Raw genomic sequence first — 27,242 nt, 5'->3', positions numbered from 1 at the left:
GTGCGAAGCTCCACACTCCCTGTTGGGGAATCGTTAGCTGGGTCTGGCTTTGCCCTAACACCCATGACTGAGCTGAAGGGGTGCATCATTCCCTGGGAAATTGCTATTTTGGCTAAGAAGCTGCTTGGTCAAGAAGCTGCTTGGCCGAGAAGCTGTGTGGCGAAGCTGAGCAGCTGTGCATACCTGGGTTGAGCTGACATTAGTACCTACCATCCCAGGAAAACATTGGCTGTGCTGTGACACCCTGCCCTAGGGGCCAAGCAACTCTAGTGCTCTGCTTCCCTGGAGCTGGACCATTCACCTGGAGACTGAGGTATTGCCAATTCCCACTACTTCAGGGGCTAGAGGCACCACTACAAGGTGCCTCACCCTCTGGGAATCAAATGACAATTGAGCCCCATTTGTTCCGGTTCCGAAATTGCAGCTGTACTCTACCCTAGGGGCCTAAATCTTCATAGCAACACTTCTCTCCCAGAATTGGGCCAGTGCTGTGCTCAGCCCCCAGAGTCAGAGTCACAGCTATAACTCAGTAAACAGAGCCCAAACTCCCAAGGAGGCTTAAGAGCCAAAGACCCTGGCACTGTGGGCAATCAACAGCTAACCATGCAGCAGGGAATGAACCTGTACCCCAAGAACTAGGTGCCACAATAGATTTGCGAGACACTGAGCCCAGGATCCTGGATCCACAGCTGCTTTAACCACCTGCACTTGGAACCCAGGACACTGCAGCTGCTTGTAGGTATGGGCAGACCCAATACCAAGAGGAATCATCTTAATGAACTTGCCCCATTGTTAGAAGAGAATAGGAGGGACCCCAAAGCCCTTACCACTGAAGATGTTAACAACCTATTCTGCCAACGCTGCCACAAACTTCTCCTTCAGACCAGGACACTAAGACACCCACAGCTAGAGGCAATATGACAGGACAAGGATGCCCACTCTCTCCACTCTTATTCAACACAGTAGTGGATGTCCTAGCCAGAACAATTAGTCAAGTGAAAGAGATAAAGGGCATTCAAATTGGAAAAGACAAAGTCAAATTATCCCTGTTTGAAGATAACATGATCTTATATTTATATAGAAAAACCTAAAAGCTCCACCAAAAAACTCTTATAAATGATAAACAGATTCAATAAAGTTGCAGTTTACAAAATCAACATACAAAAATCAATAGCATTTCTATACACCAGTAATGAGCAAAATGAAGAAGAAATCAAGACAGCAATCCTATTTACAATAGCTACCAAAATCTGAAATACTTAGGGATTAATTTGACCAAGGAGTGAAAGATCTCTGCAAGATCTCTATAAAACACTGATGGAAAAAAACTGAAGAGGACACAAAGAAACTGAAAGTCATTGCATGTTTCTGGGTTAAAAAGAATTAATATTGTGAAAATGACCATACTATAAAATCAATCTACAGATTCAATGCAATCCCTATCAAAATACCAATGACATTCTTCATAGAAATAGAAAACAATCCTAAAATTCATGGAACCTAAAATGGAACCACAAAAACAACCTGAATGGCCAAAGCAATACCGAGCAAAAAGAAGAAAGTTGGAGGCATCACACTACCTGACTTCAAAATATACCTCAAAGCTACACTAACCAAAACAGCATGGTACTAGCTTAAAAACAGACACACAGACCAATGGAACAGAAAAGAGAACGCAGAAATAAAGCAATGTATTTCCAGCCAACTGATTTTTGATAAAGGTATAAAAAGTATTCAATGGCAAAAGGATAGTCTCTTCACTAAATGGTGCTGGGAAAACTGGGTATCCATATGTAAAAGACTGAAACCAGATCACCATCTCTCACAATATGCAAAAATGAACTCACAATGTATTAAAGACCTAAATTTAAGACCCTAAATTATGAAACTACTACAAGAAAACATAGGGGAAATGCTACATGAAATGGGGGTGGGCAACACCTTTCTGAACAAAACTGCAAAGGCAACTAAAGCAAAGATATCCAAAGGTACCACATCAAACTAAAAATCTCCATGGCAAAGGACACAATCAACAAAGTGAAGAGAGAACCTACAGAATGGGAGAAAGTATTTGCAAAATACACATCAGACAAGGGGCCAGTATCCAAAATATATAAGGAACTCAAACAACTCAATAGCAAAAAATGAAATAACCCAGTTAAAAAATACGCAAAGGAATTACAGATATTTCTCAAAAGACCAATGGCCAAAACACACATGAAAAAACACTCAAAATCATTAGTCATCAGGAAAATGAAAATTAAAGCCACAATGAGATATCACCTTACTCAAGTTAAAATGGCTATTAACAAAATAACAGAAAATAATGCTGGCAAGGATGCAGAGAAAAGGGAACTCTCCTACATTGCTGGTGGGAATGTCAATTGGCACAGCCATTGTGAAAAACAGTATAAAGGTTCCTCAAAGAACTAAAAATTGAACTACCCCATGACCAAGCAATCCCACTACACACCTAAAGGAAATGAAATCAATATATCAAAGATACACCTGCACTCCCATGACCACTGCAACACTATTTACAATAGCCAAGAGATGAAACTGACCTAAATGCCCATCAACAGATGAATGGATAAAATAACTGTGGGATATATACACATATACACACAATGGAATACTATTCAGTTATTAAAAAAGTGAAATACTGTCATTTGCAGCAACATGGATGGAACTGGAGACCATCATGTTAAGGGAAGCAAGCCAGGCACAGAAAGACACATACTACATGATCTCACTCATATGTGGAAGATAAAAAATAAAAGTGGTTCTCATTAGAAGGAGAGAGTAGAATTACAGATACCAGAGGCCAGGAGGGGGAAGAGGGAGAAGTGGTGGATTAATGGGTACAAAGCTATGCTATCTATCCGAAGTGAATCAATGTACAGTATATGCATGTACTGAAACAACACATTGGACCCCACAAACAAGTAGTACAAATTAAAAAGGCAAAAAAAAACCCAGAAAAGTTTTTGACAGAATTGACCATTTTAACCATGAGCAACTACAAATACACCAAAAATACAACACAAAACACAGAACGTGAAGGAGACAAGACAAATAAAAAAAGAAAACATAAACCAAGGTTCTATGGTTTGAATATGTGTTCCCTCAAAAATTCAAGTTAAATTTAATTACCATTATAATAGTATCAAAAGTTGGGACCGTTGAGAGACAATTATACCATTAGGGCTTCACCCTCATTGGTGGGATTAATGCCATTATAAAAAGGTGAACTAAGCCCTCTTTTTGCCCTTCTGCCATCCATCATGAGATGCTGCAGCAAGAAGGCCCTCACCATAAGCTGGCACCTTGACATTGAACTTCCCAGCCTCCAGACCTGTGAGCCAATAAATCTCTATTCATTATAAATTACCCAGTCTAAAGTATTCTGTTACAGAGGCACAAATGGCCTAAGACAGAAGGGAAAGAAAAAATTCCAAACAGAGGTTGGCATTTTAAAAGAACATAAAAAGAACATATATTTAATAATACAAAGTTCAAAGAGAAGATGCTAAAACAGTAGAATGAAGTGAAAAGGGTAATAGAAAATGTACGGAAAGAATTGAGAACCAAAAATGTTAAGAAATAAAAATCAAACAAACTGACTAGAAAGAGCAAGAAAGGGAACAATGGCAACTGGAATTACTAACACAAAAGAAAGGTTTGAGCTCATCACAGTGAATGCGGAGAAAAATTATTAAAGAGATAAGGACAGAAGAGTCCTATGTAAGGATAACTGGATTCTCTAAAATAAAATACCTAAGAAACAGAATAGAATTCACAGATCTGAAATTTCCACAAAATGAAAGAAGAATATAGTCCTTTGAGATGTGTGCTACAATCCCAAAAATGTTATTAAAGAATGAAGAATCCAACCATCCTGATTAAGTTCTTCTGTTTCAAAAATAGTGAAAGAATCTTTCAGGTATACAGCAGAAAAAACAAGAGGGAAAAATAATCTGATGGAATTTAAGATTATTTTCAGTCAAACTCAATGTTAGAAGTCAAGAGAACAACATTTTTACAATGTTTGGAACAAAAGAACACTTGACCAAAGAATTTTATTCATAATCAATCTGAATACAAGCATAACACACAGCCAGTCTGGAGCATGTTAAATCAGAGAATAAGTATTTATGAGTTCTTCCTCTTCTATTTAAAAATGAAATTTTCCAATATTCCAAACAATTTGAAAGTGAAGTTCAGTCACCTAGGGATTCTGAAAAATAAAGCCCTCAGGCATAAAAATGCCATCCGCAATAAAAGTTCCAATAATGATCATTCAATCCTTTTAAATATAAAATTAAGATTAAACAATGGAGGGCATTTTAGTTATAGAAAATAACATGGCTATAGAAATTAATACAACTTTTGCAAATATTTTTGATGTAAAATTAATGAAGAGAAAGAAAAAAGAGTCTGAAAGTGCTTATTTCTTTATTTCATACCTGAGAGTCAAATGATACTGTATAATTGAAACACTGCATGAAAAACATTTGATGGAGGATACCTACACTGCTGCCAATGGGGAGGCCCCAGGCAGGCAGAAAACACAGTCAGCTGCCTGTGCTGCTCTGCACCACCAGAGAGCCCTTGCACAGCTTCTGCAGAGGTGGTCCACAACAGCCACCACCAATGAAAGGATGGCTCAATGTCACAGTAACATCCATGATCACCATGCAGGTGGCCCACTACATATTTGACTTCACTGACACGAAGGGAGTCAATTGACTGGCCTGGAAAAAGAGGAAGAAGTCTTTCTCCTCAAAGTCCACTCCAGAGTAATACAAGGAACAACTGATCTACCAGATGACCAGACATCAATGTAGACATACTAGAAAAATGGAAAAAACAAAAACAAACAAACAAAAAACAGAAAACATGACATTGTCAAAGGAATTTTTTTTTTTTGAAAAGCTTTGTCATTATTTTGTATTTTAATCATTATAACTCTCAAGTACCAGACCCAAAAGAACAGAAAATCCTTGAAATGACTGATAGAAACTCTGAGTAACTATCTTAAGAAGACTCAAAAAGAAAAGACAGGACTCAGTTAGACAATATAATGAAAAGAGAAAAAATATCCAGGATATGAAGGAGGAAATTTATGAAGAAATTACTACCTTAAAAAGAATGTGGCAAAACTCATAGAACTGAAAAATGTGTTCAATGAAATAAAAAAACACAACCAAGAGCCTAAGCAGCAGATTGGAGCAAGCAGAAAAAAGAATTTCCAAACTCAAAGATGATCTTTAAAAAATATTCCAGGCAGACAAAAAAAAAGGAAAAAAGGATTCTTAAAAATGAAGAAAGTCTAAGAGAACTAACAACCTTAAACACAGAAACAGCCAAACCATGGGTATTCCAGAAGGAAAAGAGAAAGGTAAAGGCATTGAAAATCTATTCAACGAAATAATAACAGAAAACTTCCCAGATACAGGGAGAGACACAGACCTTCAGATCCAGGAAGTTCAAATCCCCAAACAGATTGAATCCAAAAAGATCCTCTCCAAGACACATTATAGTCAAACTGGCGAAGCTCAAAGACAAAGAGAGAATCCTAAAAGCAACAAGAGAAAAGCCTCAAGTCACTTGTAAAGGAGTCCCCATCAGATTAACAGCAGCCTTCTCAACTGAAACCCTACAGGTGAGAAGAAAATGGAATGACATATTCGAAATACTAAAAGAAACAGACTGCCATCCCAGACTACTAACCCAGCAAGGCTATCCTTCAGAAATGAGGAAGAAATAGCATATTTTCCACACGAACAGAAATTACAGGAATTCATCACTACACAACCAGCCCTGCAAGGAATTCTCAAGGGAGTCCTGCATCTGGATTCCAAAACACAGTAATCACTACCACAAATACACATGAAAGAACAAAGCAAACTGGTAAAACAGAAATGCAAATGAGAAAGAAAAAAATCCTAAACACCAAAAAAAACCCAAAAAAACAATGAAGATAAATAATAAAAGAGGAAGCAAGGAACAAAAGATTTAAAACATCTAAACAAAAAGCAAGAAAATCTCAGAAATAAGACAATACCTTTCAATAACAACACTAAATATAAATGGATTAAACTCCCCACTCAAAAGACTGGATAAAAAGGCCAGACACAATTATATGCTGTCTTCAAGTGTCTCACCTCACCTGTAAAGACGCACACAGACTAATACTGAAGGGACAGAAAAAGACATACTACGCAAATGGAAAAAGAGATATGGAAATCAAAAGGAAACCACAAATGAGCTGTAGTAGCTATTCTTATATAAGATAAAATAGACTTTAAATCAAAAACCATAAAAAGAGACAAAGAAGGTCACTATATAATGATAAAGGGATCTTCTTCAGCAAGAAGACATAACAATCATAAATATATATGCACCCAACACTGAAGCACCCAGATATATAAAACAGACACTATTAGATCTAAAGAAAGAGATAGACCCCAATACAATAATACTAGGAAACCTGAATGCCCCTCTCTTATCATTGGCCAGATCATCCAGGCAACAAATCAACAGAGAAACAAAGGATTTAAACTACACTTTAGACCAGTTGGACCTGGCAGATATTTACAGAACATTTCATCCAGCAACTATAGAATATATATTCTTCTCATCAGCATACAGAACTTTTCCAAGGTAGACCAGAGTTATGTCACAAATCAAGTCTCAATAACTTTAAAAAAACCGAAATTATCTCAAGTATCTTCTCAGACCACAATGAATTAAAACATAATGCTACATCTCAAGGAACTAGAAAAACAACAATAAAATTCCAAAGATAGTAGATGAAAAGAAATAATTAAAACTAGAGTGGAATTAAATGAAACAGAGACCCCAAAAATGATACAAAAGACCAATGAAACAAAAAGTTGGTTTTTTGAGATGATTAACAAAATGGACAAACCAGTAGCTACATTAACAAAGAAAAAAAAATTTTTGTAACCAAATTATGAAAATCAGAAATGAAAAAGGTAACATTACAACTGATACCACAGAAATACAAAGCATAATTAGAGACTATTACAAACAACTATAAGACCAACAAATTTGAAAACCTGGAAGAAATGGATAAATTTCTGGACACATACAATCAAGATTAAATCAAGAACAAGTAGAAAACCTGAACAGACCAATAACAAGCAATGTAATTGAAGCAGTAATCAGCAGTCCCTGAACAAAGAAAAGCCTAGGACCAGATGGCTTTACTGCCGAATTCTACCAAACATTTAAAGAGGAATTAATACCAATTCTCTTCAAACTATTCTAGAACATTTAAACAGAGGCCACTCTCCTAAACTCATTCTATCAGGCAAACATTACCTTGATACCAAAACCAGACAAAGATACAGCAAAAAAAAAGAAAAACTAAAGATCAGTATCTCTGATGAATACAGATAAACCACATTAATGAAATCAAGGGCAAAAACCAAATGATTATCTCAACAGATGCACAAAAGGCATTTAACATTATTTAACATCCCTTCATGATAGAGACTCTCAGAAAATTAGGCATAGAAGGAAAGTATCTCAACACTGTTACACTTCTCACTGTTTAATGGAGATGAAAAAAAGATTACTCAAAGCAACATGAATGCAATGAGAAGCCTGAAGGGAGTTCTCCTCTGCATGTCCTCTGTTAAAAGGAGAAAACTGCGTACAGCCCTAATTCAAAGTTAGCTTCTGTTTTTTATTGTAAAGACAAGGAAGTTTTCACAAGAAAAACCAGTTGATTCCATCATTTCAAAAGGACACAAAGACATGGGCAATGTGACAAAAGTTATCTATGGCTAAGTATAGCTTAAACAATGGAAAGTGGTAACATCATTTAAATTAACAAGGTGATGTTCCAAAGCACAATTTGTGAAAAGCTAAATTGATAAGGCTGCAATCATTATCTAACCCAAAATATAGCCTCTTCCCAAATGATTTAAGCAAAAGTTACATTCTTATGATAATTGTCTCTAAAGTTTCCACTGACAGCTTGCTATCAGCAAACATTTTTTTCACATTTTTCCCTGTTGCAATTTAACAACATCAGTATGCTATATAGTCAAAGTACATAATCCCATCCCTAACCAGTGATTAGAATTGATTAGATGGGCTTTTGCCACAGTATCTGTGGAGTTTGGTACTTTAATTGAGGGCTTTTGCACCATACATGCATTACCTAAAAACTTTATTCTAAAAGTCAACTGAGAACCAACATATACTTGATTACAATTGATTAGATAGGCTTTTGCCCCTGGCTGTGGACTTTTGTCCCCTAAATCGAGGGCTTTTGGCCCATATGCATTACCTAAAAACCCTATTCTAAAAATCAAATGAGAATCAAGATTCCTAACCTTCCACACAACACATTAAAAGTCATAAATGACAAGCCCACCACCAATATCATCCTAAATGGGGAAAAACTGAAAGCTTTTCCCTTAAGAACAGGAATAAGACAAGGATGCCCACTATCACCACTCCTATTTAACACAGTTCTGGAAGTAGTAACCATTGTAATCAGACAAGAGAAAAAAATAAAGGGCAATCAAAGTGGAAAAGACAAAGTCAAACTGTCTCTGTTTGCAGAAAACACGATCTAATATAGAGAAAAACCGAAAGATTCTACCAAAAATACTCTTAGAGCTGATGGATAATTTCAGTAAAGATGCAGGATACAAAATCAACATCTAAAAATCAGTTGTATTTCAATCCCCATCAAAATTCCAATGATCCAGACATTTATATGGAATAACAAAAGACTAAACATAGCCAAAGCAATTCTGAGCAAAAAAAATAAAGCTGGAGGCATAATACTACCTGACTTTAAGCTATACTACAAAGCTATAATAACCAAAACAGCATGGTAGTGGCATAAAAACAGACACACTAATCAATGGAATAGAATAGAGAATCCAGAAATCAACCCACACACCTATACCCATCTGATCTTTGACAAAGTCACCAAGTCTATACACTAGGGAAGAGATTGCACCTTCAGCAAATGGTGCTGGGATAACTGGACATCCATATTCAGGAAAAAGAAACTAGACCCATACCTCTCAAAACATACTAAAATCAACTCAAAATGGATTAAAGAATTAAATATACTGGAAACAATAAGACTTCTTAAAGAAAACATAGGAGAAACACTCCAGGAAGTAGGACTGTGCACAGACTTCATGAATATGACCCCCAAAGAACGGGCAACAAAAAGAAAAAAAAATGGGATTATATCAAACTAAAAAGCTTCTGCACAGCAAAAGAAACAATTAACAGAGTTAAAAGACAACCAACAGAGTGGGAGAAAATATTTGCAAAATATACATCTGACAAAGGATTAATATCCAGAATAGATAAGGAACTCAAACAACTTTACAAGAAAAAAACAAGTAACCCAATTAAAAAATGGGCAAAAGAGTTAAAGAGGCATTTCTAAAAGGAAGATATACAAGCGGCCAACAGACACATGAAAAAATGCTCAACATCACTCAGCATTCAGGAAATGGAAATCAAAACCACATTGAGATCCCATCTCATCCCAGTTAGGATAGCTAATAACCAAAAGACTGTGAATGATAAATGCTGACAAGGTTGCGGAGAAAAAGGAACTCCCATACATTGTTGGTGGGACTGCAAAATGATGCAGCCTCTATGGAAAATGGTATGGAGGTTCCTCAAACAATTGCAGATAGATCTACCATGCGACCCAGCTATCCCACTGCTGAGAATATACCCAGAGGAATGGAAATCATCAAGTTGAAGGTATACCTGTTCTCCAATGTTCACTGCAGCACTCTTTACAATAGCTATGAGTTGGAACCAGTCCAAATGTCCATCATCAGATGAGTGGATACAGAAAATGTGGTATATCTACACAATAGAATACTACTCTGCTATAAAAAAGAATGAAATACTGCTATTTGCAACAATATGGATGGACCTAGAGAGAATTATATTAAGTGAAACAAGTCAGGTACAGAAAAAGAAATATCACATGTTCTCACTTATTTGTGGGAGCTAAAAATAAATAAATACAGAAATAACCTGGGGGGGAGGGAAGAAGACACAACAATTACAATTCCTTGAAGTTGATATGACAAGCGAACAGAAAGGAGATTGCTGGGGTGGGGGAGAGGAAGGAGGGACGGAGGTTTCGGTAATGGGCCACAATAATCAACCACATTGTATATTGATGAAATAAAATAAAATTTAAAAAAATAAAAATAAAAATAAAAATCAGTTGCATTTATATTCTGCAATAATGAACTAACAGAAAGCGAAATTAAGAAAGTAAGTCCATTTACAAAAGTCACCAAAAAAATAAAATACCTAGAAATCTATTTAACTGAGGAGATGAAAGATGCCTATAATGAGAACTACAAATTATTACTGAAAAATATTAAGGACGCAAAAACATGGAAGAACATTTCATGCTCCTGGAAGAAACAATAGTGAAAATGTTCCATTTATCCAGTGATCTAGAGATTCAATGCAATCCCCATCAAAATACCAATGACATTCTACACAGGAAAAAAAAAAAAAAAGAAAGAAACCCTAACATTCATATGGAATAACAAAAGACCATGAATAACCAAAGCAATCCTCAGGGGGAAATAAATAAATAAATAAAGCTGGAGGCATAACACTACTTGACTTCAAATTATACCACAAAGTTATAGTAACCAAAACAGCATGGTACTGGCATAAAAATAGACACTTAGATGAATGGAACAGAATAGAGAACCCAGAAATCAATCCACAGATGGACAGGCAACTGATCTTTGACAAAGGCAACAAGAACGTACATTGATGAAAACACTGCCTCTTGAATAAATGGTGCTGTGAAAACTGGACATCCATTATGTAGAATGAAACTAGATCTGCACTTCTCACCATAATACAAAATCAACTCAAAATGGATTAAAGTCTTAAGTGTAAGACCTGAAACTATAAAACTCCTAGAAGAAAACATAGGGGAAACACTTCAGGAAGTAGGACTGGACAAAGATTTATGAATTAGAGCCCCAAAACATAAGCAACTAAAGAAAAAATAAATAAAACTAAAAAGCTTCTGCACAGCACAGGAAACAATCAACAGAGTGAAATGACAACCTACAGAATGGGAGAAAATATTTTCAAACTATATATCTGACAAGGGATTAATATCCAGAATATACAAGGAACTCAAATAACTACACAGTAAAAAACCAAACAAGCCAAGCAAAAAAAGGGCAAAGGAGCTGAATAGACATTTTTTGAAGGAAGACATACAAATGGCCAACAGGTACTTAAAAAATGTTCTACATTACTGATCATCAGGGTAATGCAAATTAAAACCACACTGAGACATCATATCACCCCTGGCAATAATCAAAAAGATGGAGAATAACAAATGCTGGATATGAAGAAAGGGGAACTCTCTTACACTACTGGTGGGTCTGGAAATTAGTGCAGCCACTATGAAAAAACAGTATGAAGCTTTCTCAAACAACTATAGATAGACCTAACATATGATTCAGCAATCCCACTTATGGGTATATGGCCAAAGAAATGGAAATCATCACGTCAAAGGGATACAAGCACTCCCATGTTCATCACAGCTCTATTTACCATAGCCAAGATACAGAACCAACCTAAATGTCCACCATCAGATGACTGGATAAGGAAAAGGTGGTATATATACACTACAGAATACTACTCAGCCATAAAAAAGAATGAAATTCTGCAATTTGCAGCAACATGGATGAGCCTGGGGAAAATTATGAAACATGCCAGGCACAGAGGGAAAAATACAGCATATTCTCACTCATAAGTGGGAGCTAAGAGAGAAAGAAGGAAGTAAAGAAAAATCACAGTGGATTATTGGACTTCCAGAAGGAGAGAACATACCCAGGGTTGCCAGGGATGGAGGTGGGGGAGGGAGACGGAAGTCAGGGAGAGGGTGGGTGGGGGACACAGAGAATAACTTCAATTTATGGTAATGGACATGCTGATAGTATTGATCTCATCATCACATCTTGAGCACAGGTGGTGACAGTCAGCTTTGTACCCCATGAATATGTATAATCAATTTTTTAAAAAGGAAAAAGAAAAAAAAAATTGATGACTTCAATTTCTTAATGTTTTTCACACTTTTTCTTAAAATTAGAAAGATCTTTAGGTAATTAAAATATCTTATTGACTGAAATTGCATGAAGTTCAAAATTTTCTTCAGTTTAACTTAAATTCAGTATTACTCTTAAATTGAAGTAATAATTATACAGCACTTGCTATGAGCGAGGTTCTTTTCAATACTTAGTAAGTTGTTTAATCCTCCTAAAAACCTGTACTAGGTAGGCACTATTTTCGATGGGCAAAAAATCTGAGTCCCAGACACTCTGAGTAATTTGTCTATGTCTGTAGAGCTAGGAAAAAGCAGTCAGGATTTGAAGATAGATTACTGGGTTCAGAATCCATGATGTTAACCTGTACATGATACTGTCCCTCAAGTAAAACAGCATGTAGACAATGACTTGTTTTTTATCAAATTAATTCTATGGATATACTCACTTGACCACCAACCATGTACCTTTGTAGATAAAAGTATTTAAGTACATGAGTAAAGAGAAAATATTTAGAAAAATGTTTCCCTATTGAAAAAGATGGTTATTTGGGGGTAAGCGCTGTGGAATGTAGGGGACTTTTTTTCTTCCTTTATTTGTATTTGTCAACTAGTTTAATGCTTTAAAATGAGTATCAAGTTTCAAAAAAAAATGAAGCCATTAATATAAACCAAAAAACAAATCATATTACCTAATCACAACTTGAACACTGTCACCGTTAACTATTTATGGCTTTTTGTCTCTCTATTGAAACTCTACTCTGTTCCCTCCACAAAGCCTATTACAACACTGGGCAGAGCAAACATACTATAAGTATACCGATTAATCATCATTAAATATTAGACTACTATAGTCTATCTGTCTATAAGGAAACAATTCTAGATGCCCGAAGGCCTTTCGACCCAAAGCATATTCCTTAATGATGCTAGTTTAGCATCACTTGTATCATCAGGGAGCTTGTTAGAAAGGCAGAATCTCAGGTCCCACCTCACACCTACTGATTTTGCATTGTAGCAAAATCCCCCAAGTGATTGGATTGCACATTAAAATGAGAAGTACTTATTCACAGGGCACTGTTTCTCTAAGTGTGTTCTATTATTTACTTATCAGAACTACCTGCGTTGCCTGTCAAAAATGTAGACTTTTATGCACCACCTGATTCTAGCTGTAATTAAAGTTTAAGAACCACAGCTAAAAGAACTACAAGAGGCAGTCCCTTCGCCACTGAATAGGCTTGATGCCTTTGTCAAAGATCAGCTGACAGTAAGTGTGTGGGTTGATTTCTGGATTCTCTATTCTATTCCATTGGTCAGTGTGTCTGTTTTTATGCCAGTACCATACTGTTTTGGTTATTATAGCTTTGTAGTATAGCTTAAAGTCAGGTAGTGTTATGCCTCCAGCTTTATTTTTTTTGCTCAGCATTGCTTTGGCTATGCGTGGTCTTTTATTGTTCCATATAAATGTCTGAATAGTTTTTTCCATTTCTGAGAAAAATGTCTTTGGAATTTTGATGGGGATTGCATTGAATTTGTATATCACTTTGGGTAGTATGGACATTTTCACTATGTTGATTCTTCCAATCCAAGAGCATGGGATATCTTTCCATCTTCTTGTATCCTCTCTAATTTCTCTCAGCAGTGTTTTGTAGTTCTCATTATAGAGATTTTTCACCTCCTTGGTTAACTCAATTCCTAAGTATTTTATTTTTTTGGTGGCTATTGTAAATGGGCAGGCTTTCTTGATTTCTCTTTCTGCATGTTCACTATTGGAGAAAAGAAATGCTACTGATTTTTGAGTGTTGATTTTGTATCCTGCTACTGTGCTGAAATCATTTATCAATTCTAGCAGTTTTTTTGTAGAGGTTTTAGGCTGTTCGATATATAGGATCATGTCATCTGCAAACAGGGACAGTTTGACTTCATCTTTTCCAATCTGGATGCCCTTTATTTCCTTCTCTTCTCTGATTGCTCTGGCTAGTACTTCCAACACTATGTTGAATAGGAGTGGTGAGAGTGGGCATCCTTGTCTAGTTCCTGTTCTTAAAGGAAAAGCTTTCAGCTTTTGCCCATTCAGGATGATATTGGCTGTGGGTTTGGCATATATGGCTTTAATTATGTTGAGATACTTTCCCTCTATACCTAACTTATAGAGGGTCTTTGTCATGAATGAGTGCTGAACTTTATCAAATGCTTTTTCAGCATCTATAGAGATGATCATATGGTCCTTGTGTTTGAGTTTATTAATATGGTGTATCACATTTATTGATTTGCGTATGTTGAACCAACCTTGCATCCCTGGGATGAATCCCACTTGATCGTGATGAATAATTTTTCGTATGTGTTGCTGTATTCTGTTTGCTAGTAATTTAGTGAGGATTTTTGCATCTATATTCATCAGGGATATTGGCCTGTAGTTTTCTTTTTTGGTTATATCTTTACCTGGTTTTGGTATCAGGATGATGTTTGCTTCATAGAATGAGTTTGGGAGATTTGCGTCCGTTTCAATCTTTTGGAATAGTTTGTAAAGAATCGGTGTCAATTCCTGTTTGAATGTTTGGTAAAATTCTGCTGTGAATCCATCTGGTCCTGGGCTTTTCTTTGTTGGGAGCCTTCTGATAACAGCTTCAATCTCCTTTATTGTTATTGGTCTGTTCAAATTTTCTACGTCTTCACGGTTCAGTTTTGGGAGCTTGTGTGTGTCCAGAAATTTATCCATTTCCTCCAGATTTTCAAATTTGTTGGCGTATAGTTGTTTGTAGTAGTCTCGAATGATTCCTTGTATTTTAGATGAATCAGTTGTAATATCGCCTTTTTCATTTCTAATTTTTGTTATTTGAGTCTTCTCTCTTCTTTTTTTTGTTAGCCATGCTAATGGTTTGTCAATTTTATTTATCTTTTCAAAAAACCAACTTTTTGATTCGTTGATCTTTTGAATTGTTTTTTGGTTTTCAATTTCATTCAGTTCTGCTCTGATCTTAATGATTTCTTTCCGTCTGCTAACTTTAGGTTTGGATTGTTCTTGTTTTTCTAGTTCTTTAAGGTGAAGTGTTAGGTTGTTCACTTGCCATCTTTCTATTCTTCTGAAGTGAGCGTTTAATGCAATAAATTTTCCCCTCAATACTGCTTTTGCAGTATCCCACAGGTTTTGGTATGATGTATCATTGTTTTCATTAGTTTCAATAAATTTTTTGATTTCCTGCTTGATTTCTTCTTGGACCCATATGTCATTAAGTAGAATGCTGTTTAATTTCCATGTGTTCGTATAGTTTCCAGAGGGTCGTTTGTTATTAATTTCTAGTTTTAATCCATTGTGGTCTGAGAAGATACATGGGATAATTCCAATTTTTTTGAATTTATTGAGACTTGATTTGTGACCTAATATGTGATCTATCCTGGAGAATGATCCATGTGCTGATGAGAAGAATGAATATTCTGAGGTTGTTGGGTGGAATGTTCTGTAGATATCTGCCAATTCCAATTGGTCTAGAGTCTTGTTTAGATCTTGTGTTTCTCTACTGATTCTTTGCCTAGATGATCTGTCTAATATTGACAGTGGGGTGTTCAGGTCCCCTGCTATTATGGTATTAGTGTCTATTTCCTTCTTTAGGTCTAATAGAGTTTGTTTTATAAATCTGGCTGCTCCAACATTGGGTGCATACATATTTATGATTGTTATGTCTTCTTGATGGATCAGTCCTTTTATCATTAAATAGTGTCCCTCATTGTCTCTTTTTATGGTTTTTAGTTTAAAGTCTATTTTGTCCGATATAAGAATAGCTACTCCAGCTCGTTTTTCTTTTCTGTTTGCATGGTAAATCTTTTTCCATCCTTTCACTCTTAGTCTGTGTGAATCTTTATGGGTGAGGTGGGTCTCTTGTAGACAGCATATAGTTGGGTCCTGCTTTTTGATCCAGTCAGCCAGTCTGTGTCTTTTAACTGGGGAATTTAAGCCTTTTACATTAAAAGTTGTTAATGAAAGGTGTTGATTTATTCCTAGCATTTTATTGGTTGTTTGGTTGTCTTAAGTGTCTTTTGTTCCTTGCTTTCTGATTTACTGTTTGTTTTCTGTGTTTGTTGGTTCCTTAGGTTGTAGATAGTGTTTTTGTTAGCTTGTTTTCTCTTCATGAATGCCATTTTTATTAGTCAACTGGATATCCATATGCAGGAGAATGAAACTTGATCCATACCTCTCGCCGTATACTAAAATCAACTCAAAATGGATTAAGGATTTAAATATACACCCTGAAACAATAAAACTTCTTAAAGAAAACATAGGAGAAACACTTCAGGAAATAGGACTGGGCACAGACTTCATGAATACGACCCCAAAAGCACGGGCAACCAAAGGAAAAATAAACAAATGGGATTATATCAAACTAAAAAGCTTCTGCACAGCAAAAGAAACAATTAAAAGAGTTAAAAGACAACCAATAGAGTGGGAGAAAATATTTGCAAAATATACATCTGACAAAGGATTAATATCCAGAATATATAAGGAACTCAAACAACTGTACAAGAAGAAAACAAGCAACCCAATTAAAAAATGGGCAAAAGAGCTAAGTAGGCATTTCTCTAAGGAAGATATACAAATGGCCAACAGACATATGAAAAAATGCTCAACATCACTCAGCATTCGGGAAATGCAAATCAAAACCACATTGAGATACCATCTAACCCCAGTTAGGATGGCTAAAATACAAAAGACTATGAACGATAAATGCTGGCGAGGCTGCGGAGAAAAAGGAACTCTCATACATTGTTGGTGGGACTGCAAAATGGTGCAGCCTCTATGGAAAATGGTATGGAGGTTCCTCAAACAATTGCAGATAGATCTACCATACGACCCAGCTATTCCACTGTTGGGAATATACCCAGAAGAATGGAAATCATCAAGTCGAAGGTATACCTGTTTCCCAATGTTCATCGCAGCCCTCTTTACAATAGCCAAGAGTTGGAACCAGCCCAAATGCCCATCATCGGATGAGTGGATACGGAAAATGTGGTACATCTACACAATGGAATACTACTCAGCTATAAAAACGAATGAAATACTGCCATTTGCAACAACATGGATGGACCTTGAGAGAATTATATTAAGTGAAACAAGTCAGGCACAGAAAGAGAAATACCACATGTTCTCACTTATTGGTGGGAGCTAAAAATTAATATATAAATTCACACACACACACACACACACACACAGACACACACACACACACACACACACACGCACACAAACCGGGGGGGGGGGGAGAAGATATAACAACCACAATTATTTGAAGTTGATATGACAAGCAAAGAGAAAGGACATTGTTGGGGGGGAGGGGGGGAGGGAGAAGGGAGGGAGGTTTTGGTGATGGGGAGGAATAATCAGCCACAATGTATATCGACAAAATAAAATTTAAAAAAAAAAAAAATATATATATATATATAGCTACCTCACTTAAAAAATAAAAATAAAAAATAAATAAATAAATAAAAGAACTACAAGAAAAAAGTCGTGAAGAACAGAAACAGAGATATTAAGCAGATAACAGTGAAAGAACCCAGATAGGTGATGTAAATCAAAAAAGTGATAATAAGGAGAAGAGGAGAAAAGAGTAGTCACAAAAGAAGGTAGAGTAAGAACACAGACAACAAAACTATGAAGAATTAAAGAAAGTAATTTTATTAACAATGATGTGCATTTCTTTTTTAAATCTACTGTTATCCCTGACAGGCAAATTACTAGCATGCCGAAGGCTTTATAAAAATATAGTGGAGATACACAATTTCCTAGTGTAACATATAAGAATCAGTAACATTTCTGAATATGTAACCACAGATAATGCATACATTTTATAAATGCTCCTAATGTCATATGTAGTTTTAAACGTGTACATACGTTTTTAGAGACATTTCCATATGCTTGGCTCGTGCAATTGCTTCATCTCTCTCCTCAATGGCTAACTGCAGTCTAAACATAATAGCTTCGTCACGTTCCCTCTGCGCAAAATACACTTCTTCAACCAGAGCTATCAAAATATATAACCCATAATCAATCAGAAAAAAATAAAGAAATGTATACATTTAGCAAAAATAAAAAGCAAGAATTGTTATTTTAAGAAGTTTATTCAATTAAATTATTATCAATTAATTAACCTGAGAAAACATTATTTTTAACAGCTACTGCAAAGTTGAGATACCATTTCATACCCATAAAAGGAACAAAAATTAAAAGTTTGAATAATAACAAATGTGCACTTTTGAAATAATGAAACTGTAACATATACTGCAGATATGCATACACATGAGGGCATTTCAAAAAGTTCATGGAAAAATATAATTAAAAGATAATACAAATCCTTCCATGAACTTTTTGAAGACCCTCATTTTTCAACAACCATCTGAAGAGCAATTTGGCAATGTTTATTAAAGTTGAAGATGTGACTAATCTATAACCTAGCAAATCCCCTCTTTGGCATGTAGCCTAAAGAAATTCTTGCACATGTGCAAAAGGAAACATGTATAAAAATATTTACTGCAGCACTGCTTATAATAGCAAAACTTTAGAAATAACCCAAATGCCCATCAAAATCAGCAGAAGTAAATAAATTACCATATATTCAGAATGCAATACTATCCAGCATTTAGAAAGGATTAACTATGGACAGATGGACAAGCTTCAAAAATAAAATATTGGCCAAAAATTACAAATTGCAAAGTAAAGTAACTCTTACCTGCTATTCTCTGGATAGACACAATCAGTAAAAATAATAAAAGGAGCATGGAAATGATGAACACTAAATTCAGGATAGTAGTTACCTCAGTGGGATAGTGAAAGGGGAGAAAGGAAATGGATCAGGGAAGAATAAAAAGGGGAGAGCTGTGCTGGTTTAGCACTGCACCTCTGCACAGAGCATGGGCACAGTTAATATACATGATAACACAAATGGCACCATCTAAATCTGTGCAGCAGTATATGGGGGGCTTTGATGTTATCTAATATTCTCATCTCTTAAGCATAATTTCCACCATTTGTATATTTGAAATCTTACATAATTTTAAAAATATGACTGCAATGTTAGACAAAGAGGGACTCAAATACCTGGATCACTGAACCAAATTTTATTTATAGGTCAAACACAAAACAAATTTAGAAAAACTGTGTAAAATGTTCTTTTCATTTATAAAACACTGGGTTTCTGCCCAAGGTTTGTTACAGATTAATATAGTTAATCAAGATAGTTACTATTGTATTACTTAAATTTTAAGTGTTAGAAAAGAAGATCCTTCGAATCGACTATATCTTCTCCATAATAGAGTAAATATACAATGTAACATACAATGACAAAGCAAAAACCAAACCATTTCCAGGAAGCTGAGCCTAAAGGAAGAGTAATATACCGAAATTCATCAGATATTTATCAAGCTCCTGTTAGTCACCCATCCAGTTTTAAGGGTTATGAGTATAGTAGTCTAAAAAGTCCTTAACATCCTGGAATATATATTGTATTACAGGGAGACAGATAGCAGAGAGAAAAACAGGCAGAAAATTAATTGATAGATAGACAGACAAACATAAATAACCATGTAGGAGTAAAGGCTATGAAGGAAAAGAAGGCTGTGTGAGAAAAGAGAGTGATTGGGCAGATGGGGAATACAGCAGACTATTTTTGAAGGGTAGTCAAAAAAGGCTTTTTAAAATAAGTGAAATTTCAGCATATTCAAATAAAGGAAGAGAAAATATATATAAAAATACACACACACACACACACGAGGGTACCCTCGTGTGTGTGTGTGTGTGTGCATAGACAAGAGGTCTCAAAAAGTTCATGCAAATATTTGTATTACCTTTTAATTCCATTTTTTCCACAAACTTTTTGAAGTGCCCTCATATATGTATTGAAACCGCAGCTCACAGAAGATGAGTCAGAAGTTCCAGCCTAAAGCTAAACAGGCGGGTTGTAAGCTAAAACATCAACTGAATGTAAACAAGACCCAGGGTCTCTTAACTTAATATGTCCAGGAAAGAATATAAAATTACTTCACACACACACACACACACAAATCTCAATTTGCATAAGAAAAGAAGAGGAGTTGCTAACACCAAGATAACGAAGGAGTTAGAATTATATGAGACTTTAATGCAGCTATTGTAAAAATGCAATAAATGAACATATAACACTTGCAAACACTCTATTAACAAAAATTAAAATAGAAAGTAAACACAAATAAATATAAGCTAGAAAAAAGAATCAAATGGAAAACTCAGAACTGAAAAATAAAACCAAAATAGTGAATGACCTGAATTAATAGAATGGAAATAGAAAAAGTCAATGAACTTGAAGATAGATCTATAGAAATTATTCAATCTGAATTACAGAAAGAAAAAAGATGGAAAAAATGACCAGAGCCTCAAAGATTTGTAGGGAAAAATGTCAAAGTCTCTGAAGGAAGAGAGTGTAATGGTAAATATACATACATATATATATATATATATTTTTTTTTTTTTTAAGAAATAAAAGCTGAAGAATTCCCACCTTTGCAAAAGACAGAAACTTATAGATGAAAAAAATGACCCAAAGAGGATAAACCCAAGAAAGTCCACACCCAAACACCAACTAATCATACTGCTGAAAAATAAAGACAAAGAATAAATCTTGAAATTTGCTAAATACCAACCACATGTGTAATTTAACATTTTTAGCAGTTGCATCAAAAAAGTGAAATGAAAGAAGTGAAATTAAAAAAAAAAAAAAAAGAAATTTGCTAAAGAAAAACAAAGTATTATCTATAGAAAAACAACAATTCAAATGTAGGTGGATTTCTCATCTAATACCACGAAGGCCAAAAAGAAATATCAAAGCATTTTTAAGATGCTGAAAGAACTATCGATTCAGTATTCTGTATCGCATAAGAATATCTTCCACAAATAAAGTTCAAAAAAAGGACGAGAACGTCCTTATTCTCAGATGAAGAAAAATTACAAGAACCCATAGCCAGCAGATCTGTCTTAAAAGAATTGGTAAAGGAGGTTTTTTAGATGGAAGGAAAATGATAACAGAAGAAAACTCTATTAGAAATGAGAAAACAGTAGAAACAGAAAATGCCTGAATGAATGTAATAGACTAGTCTCAACTTCTTTAAAATGTTTGGTGGCTGAAAGCAAAAATTTAACACTACTGAGATTTTCTATTTTTTAAAAAAATTTTTTTTCTATTTTTTTTCTTTTTTAAAATTTAACTTCTCAATATACACTGTAGATTTTTGTGTCACCTTACCCATTCCTCTTTCCCCCCCTCCTCCCCTACTCACTACATCATTCATATCTGTTCACTTCTCTTAACAACTTCAAGGAATTGTTGTGATTGCTGTGTCTTCTTCTCTTCCCTTTATTTGTATATTTATTCAGTTATTTATTTTTGACTCCCACAAATAAGTGAGAATGTGTAGTACTTCTCTTCCTGTGCCTGACTTGTTTCACTTAATAGAATTTTCTCTAAGTCCATCCATGTTGTTGCAAATGGTAGTATTTCATTCTTTTTTATAGCAGAGTAGAATTCCATTGCGTAGATATATCACATTTTCCATATCCACTCATCTGATGATGGATATTTGGGCTTCATGACTATTGTAAATAGTGCTGCAATAGACATGGGAGTACAAGTATCCCTTCAGCGTGATGATTTCCATTCCTCTGGGTATATTCCCAGCAGTGGAATAGCTGGGTCCTATGTTAGATCTGTAATTGTTTGAGGAACCTCCATACCATTCTTCATAAAGGCTGCACCATTTTGCAGTCGCACAAACAGCGTATGAGTTTCTTTTTCTCTGCAACCTCATCAGCATTTATCATTCTCAGCCTTTTGGGTATTAACCATCTTAACTGGAGTGAGATGGTATCTCAAAGTGGCTTTGATTTCCATTTCCCGAATGCTGAGTGATGCTGAGCATTTTTTCATGTGTCTGTTGGCCGTTTGTATATCTTCCTTTGAGAAATGCCTATTCAGCTCCTTTGCCCATTTTTTAATTGGGTTATGTGTTTTTTTCCTGTAAAGCTGTTTGAGTTCCTTGTATATTCTAAATATTACCCCTTTGTCAGATGTATATTTTGCAAATATTTTCTCCCAATCTGTTGGTTGCCTTTTCATTCTGCTGATTGTTCCTTTTGCTGTGCGGAAGCTTTTTAGTTTGATATAATCCCACTTGTTTAGCTTTCCTTTGGTTACCTCTGCTTTTGGGGTCATATTCATGAAGTCTGTACCCAATCCTACTTCCTGGAGTGTTTCCTCTATGTTTTCTTTAAGGATTTTTATTGTTTAAGGATGTATATTTAAATGTTTAATTCATTTTGAATTAATTTTGGTATATGGTGAGAGTTATGGGTATAGTTCCATTCTCCTACTTATGAATATCCAGTTTCCCCAGCACCATTTGCAGAAGAGGCAGTCCCTTCGCAAGTGTGTAGACTTGGTGCCTTTGTCAAAGATCAGATGGCTGTGGGTGTATGGGTTGATTTCTGGGTTCTCTATTCTATTCCATTGATTCATGTGTCTGTTTTTATGCCAGTACCATTCTGTTTTGGTTATCATAACTTTGTAGTATAGTTTAAAGTCAGGTAGTGTTATGCCTCCAGCTTTATTTTTGTTTTGCTCAGGATTGCTTTGGCTATGCACGGTCTTTTGTTATTCCATATAAATGTCTGGATAGTTTTTTCCATTTCTGAGAAAAACATCATTGGAATTTTGATGGGGACTGTATTGAAACTGTAGACCACTTTGCACAACACAGACATTTTCAAAATGTTAATTCTTCTGATCCAAGAGCATGGGATATCTTTCCATCTTCTTGTGTCCTCTATAATTTCTCTCAACACTGGTTTGTAGTTCTCTTCGTAGATTTTTTTCACATCCTTGGTTAACTTTATTCCTAAGCTTTTTTTGTTTTTGTTTTTGTTTTTGGTGGCTATTGTAAATGGCTAGCTTTCTTGATTTCTTTTTGTGCATGTTCACTGCTCAAGTATAGAAATGCTCTTGATGATATTAGCAGTGGACTTATCATATATGGCTTTAATTATGTTGAAATACTTTCCATCTTTATCTAACTTGTAGAGAGTCTTTATCATGTATGAATGTTGAATTATGTCAAATGCTTTTTCAGCATCTATAGAGATGATCATATGGTTTTTGTCTTTGATTTTATTGATGTGGTGTATCACATTTATTGACTTGTGTATGTTGAACCAAACTTGCATCCCTGGGATGAATCCCACTTGGTCACTGATTGAGTTTTGATGTGTTGTCCCCACCAAAACTGATGTGGAAATCTGATTCCCAATGTGGCAGTACTGGAAGCTCTTTGAGCCATGGAGGTGGATCACTCATGAATGGATTAATGCTCGCCCTAGGTGAGGGGATTAATAAGTGAGATCTCACTGTATTAGTTTCCGTGAGAACTGGTTGTTTAAAAGACTCTGGCACCTTCCCTCTCTCTCTTGCTTCCTCTCATCACGTGACCTGCTCATACCCACTGGCTGCCTGCCGCTTTCCACCATGAGTAGAAGCAGCCTGATGCCCATGCCAGATGCAGCTGTCCCAGAATTATAAGCCAAATAAACCTCTATTCTTTACAAATTACCCAGTCTCAGTTATTTCTGTTATAGGAACACAAATGGACTAAGACAATCATGGTATATAATTTTGTGTATTTGTTGGTGTATTCTCTTAGCTAGTATTTTTTTGAGGATTTTTGCACCTATATTCATCAAGGATGTTGGCCTGTAGTTTTCTGTTTTTGATGTTTCTTTGGTTTTGGTATCAGGATAACGTTTGCCACATAGAATGAATTTGGGAGAACGGACTCTGTTTCAATATTTTGGAATAGTTTGTAGAGAACTGGTATCAATTCCTATTTGAAGGTGTGGTAGAAGTCTGCAGTGAACCCATCCGGTCCTTGACTGTTCTTTGTTGGGAGCCTTCTGATAACAGCGTCAACCTCTTTTATTGTTATTGATCTGTTCAGATTTTCTATATCATCTTGTCTCAGTTTTGGTAGTTTGCATGTGTCCAGAAATTTATCCATTTCCTCCAGATTTTCAAATTTGTTGGCATATAGTTGTTTATAGTAGTCTCTAATGATTCCTTGTATTTCTGAGGTATCAGTTGTAATATCACCTTTTTCACTTCTAATTTTTGTTATTTGAGTCTTCTCTCTTAGCATTGCTAAAGGTTTATCAATTTTATTTATCTTTTAGAAAAATCAACTTTTTGTTTAATTAACCTTTTGTATCATTTTTCGGGTTTCTATTTCATTTAGTTCTGCTCTGATCTTAATTATTTCTTTCCGACTACTAACTTTGGGTTTGTACTGTTCTTATTTTTCTAGTTCTTTAAGGTGACGTGTTAGGTTATTTTCCATTTTTCCCTTCTTCTGAAGTAAGCATTTAATATGATAAATTTCCCCCTTTCTATTGCTTTTGCAGGATCCCACAGGTTTGAGTATGATGAGTCATTATTTTCATTACTTTTAAGAAATTTTTTGAATTCCTGTTTAACATCTTCTTGGACCCATATGTCATTAAGTAGAATGTTGTTTAATTTCTCTGTGTTTGTATAGTTTCCAGAGTTTCATTTGTTATTGATTTCTAATTTTAATCCATTGTGATCTGAAAAAATACATGGAATAATTCCAATTTTTTGAATTTGTTGAGACTTGATTTGTGATCTAACGTGGTCTAGCCTGGATAATGTTCCATGGGCTGATGAGAAGAATGAATTTTCTGAGGTTGTTGGATAGAATGTTCTGTAGATATCTGCCAAGTCCAATTGGTCTAAAGTGTTGTGTAGATCTTCTGTTTCTCTACTGATTCTCTGCCTAGATGATCTGTCCAATATTGAAAGTGGGGTGTTCAGGTCCCTTGTTATTATGGTGTTAGTGTCTATCTCATTCGTTAGATCTAATAGCGTTTGCTTTATAAATCTGGCTGCTCCGACATTGGATGCATATATATTTATGATTGTTATGTCTTCTTGATGGATAGATCCTTTTATCATCACATAGTGGCCTTCTTTATCTCTTTTTATGGTTTTTGGTTTAAAGTCTATTTACTCTGATATAAGAATAGCTACTCCAGCTCGTTTTTCATTACTGTTTGCATAGTATATCTTTTTCCATCCTTTCACTCTTAGTCTATGTGTATCTTTAAAGAAGAGGTGAGTCTCTTGCAGGCAGCATATTGTTGGGTCCATCTTTTTAATTCAGTCAGTCAGTCTGTGTCCTCTGAGTGGGGAATATAATCCTTTAACATTTAGATTTACTACTGAAAGGTGTTGATTTACTCCTAGTATTTTATTGATTTTTGTTTAGATGTCTTAAGTATCTTTTGTTCCTTTCTTTCTTATTTTCTGTTTGTCTTCTGTGTTTGTTGGTTTCTTGGGGTATTAGATAAACTTTTTTTTCTTTATTGTTAGCATTTTTGTTTTCCTGGTAGGTTTTGTTCTTTCTTGAGTATTTATGGCAGTGATGGTTGTTTTTCAGGTATCAAACCCAGTACTCCCTTGAGAATTTCTTATAAGGCTGGTCATGTGGTAATGAACTCTCAAAGTTTTTGTTTGTCTGAGAAATATACTATTTGTCCTTCATTTTGGAAGAATAGCCTTGCTGGGTAAAGTATTTTTGGCTGGCAATTTTGGTCCTTTGTTTTGAATATATCATCCCTTTCTTTTCTGGTTTTTAGGGTTTCTGATGAAAAGTCTGATGTTAGTCTGATTGGGGCTCCCTTATAGGTGACTCAATGCTTCTCTCTTGCCGCTTTTAAGATTCTCTCTTTGTCTTTGAGTTTTGCCAGTTTGACTATAACATGTCTCGGAGTGGACCTTTTTGGGTTGAATATGTTTGGGGATCTTTGGGCCTCCTGAATTTGAAGATCTGTGACTTTCCCTATACCTGGGAAGTTTTCTGCTATTATTTCACTCAATATGTTTTCAATGCCATTTCCTTTCTCCTCCTCTTCTGGAATACCCATAATTCAGGTATTTGAGCACTTAAGGTTGTTTGTTATTTCTCTTAGATATTCTTCAATTTTTTAAATTCTTTTTTCTGGTCCACCTGTATAATTCAAACAGCCAGTCTTCAAGGTCAGAAATTCTCTCTTCTGCTTGTTCTAGCCTGCTGGTAGACTCTACGTTGTGTTTTTTATTTCATTGAATGAATCCTTCAGCTCCACAAGCTCTGCTACATTCTTTTTCAGGGCATTGATTCCTTTGTACATTTCTTCTTTCAGGTTCTGTATATTTTTTCTCATTTCATTGTGTCGTCTAACTGAGTTTTCCTGTATCTCACTCAGTTCCCTTAGAATTCCTGACCAAAATTCCTTGTCAGTCATTTCGAGGACTTCCTGTTCTACAGGATCTAGAGCTTGAGAGTTATTATTTTCCTTTGGTGGTGATATACTTTCTTGATTTTACATATTTCTGGTATCTTTCCTTTGGAGTTTTGTCACTGTGGCAGGAGGAATCACAGGTCACTCGTTCCACCCTGATGTCTGGCCTGGGTTCTGAAGGAACTGCCAATTCTGAGCAGCAGGGACTAGCCTGAGTTGGAGGTCCTGCGGGGCCTGTCTGTTCCAGCATGGCTGGCTTGGGGCATGTGGGCCCGGTGGCTCTCAGGCCTCTCTGGGCAGCAGGGACTGGCCTGGCCTGAGGGTCCTCAGGTGCCTGCCTGTTCTGGTGCAGCTGACTCGGGGAGTGTGGGCCCAGTGGCTCTCGGGCCTCTCTGGGTGGCGGGGACTGGCCTGGGCTGGCAGTCCCGTGGAGTCTGCCTATTCTGGTGTGGCTGACTCAGGGTGTATGGGCCTGGCAGCTCTTGGGCCTCTCTTGGCAGCAGGAACTGGCCTGGGCTGGGGGTCCCATGGTGCCTGCCTGTTCCAGTGTGGCTGACTCATGGCATGTGGCAACACTGATGAGGTTTTCAATGTATTACATATAACATATAAGAAAAATAGAGAATAAAAGGAGAGTAAGGGGTCCTATATTAAAATGTAACATTTTTACATCACATTACAGTTTAATACATTAAATTACATTACGTTTTCCACATTACATTACAGTTGAAGAGATAAAATATTTATTCTAAATAAATTGTG

The 27,242-nt window shown here is 35.8% G+C and overlaps 1 protein-coding gene across 1 annotated transcript in view; it reads right to left on the bottom strand.

Annotated features, from left to right (window-relative positions):
• MIPOL1 (mirror-image polydactyly 1) overlaps positions 1-27,242 on the bottom strand; it is a 296,888-nt gene that overhangs the window by 209,090 nt on the left and 60,556 nt on the right. The window contains exon 5 of the mRNA XM_063091188.1: positions 18,003-18,132. Within this exon, the coding sequence (XP_062947258.1) occupies positions 18,003-18,132 (130 nt within the window). The remainder of the gene's footprint in view (positions 1-18,002; positions 18,133-27,242) is intronic.

This window comes from Cynocephalus volans, chromosome 3, assembly GCF_027409185.1.
Source record: "Cynocephalus volans isolate mCynVol1 chromosome 3, mCynVol1.pri, whole genome shotgun sequence".
Taxonomy (NCBI): Eukaryota; Metazoa; Chordata; class Mammalia; order Dermoptera; family Cynocephalidae; genus Cynocephalus; species Cynocephalus volans.
The sequence above is the reverse complement of the archived record's forward strand: the minus strand, read 5'-3'. Positions and strand labels throughout refer to the sequence as shown.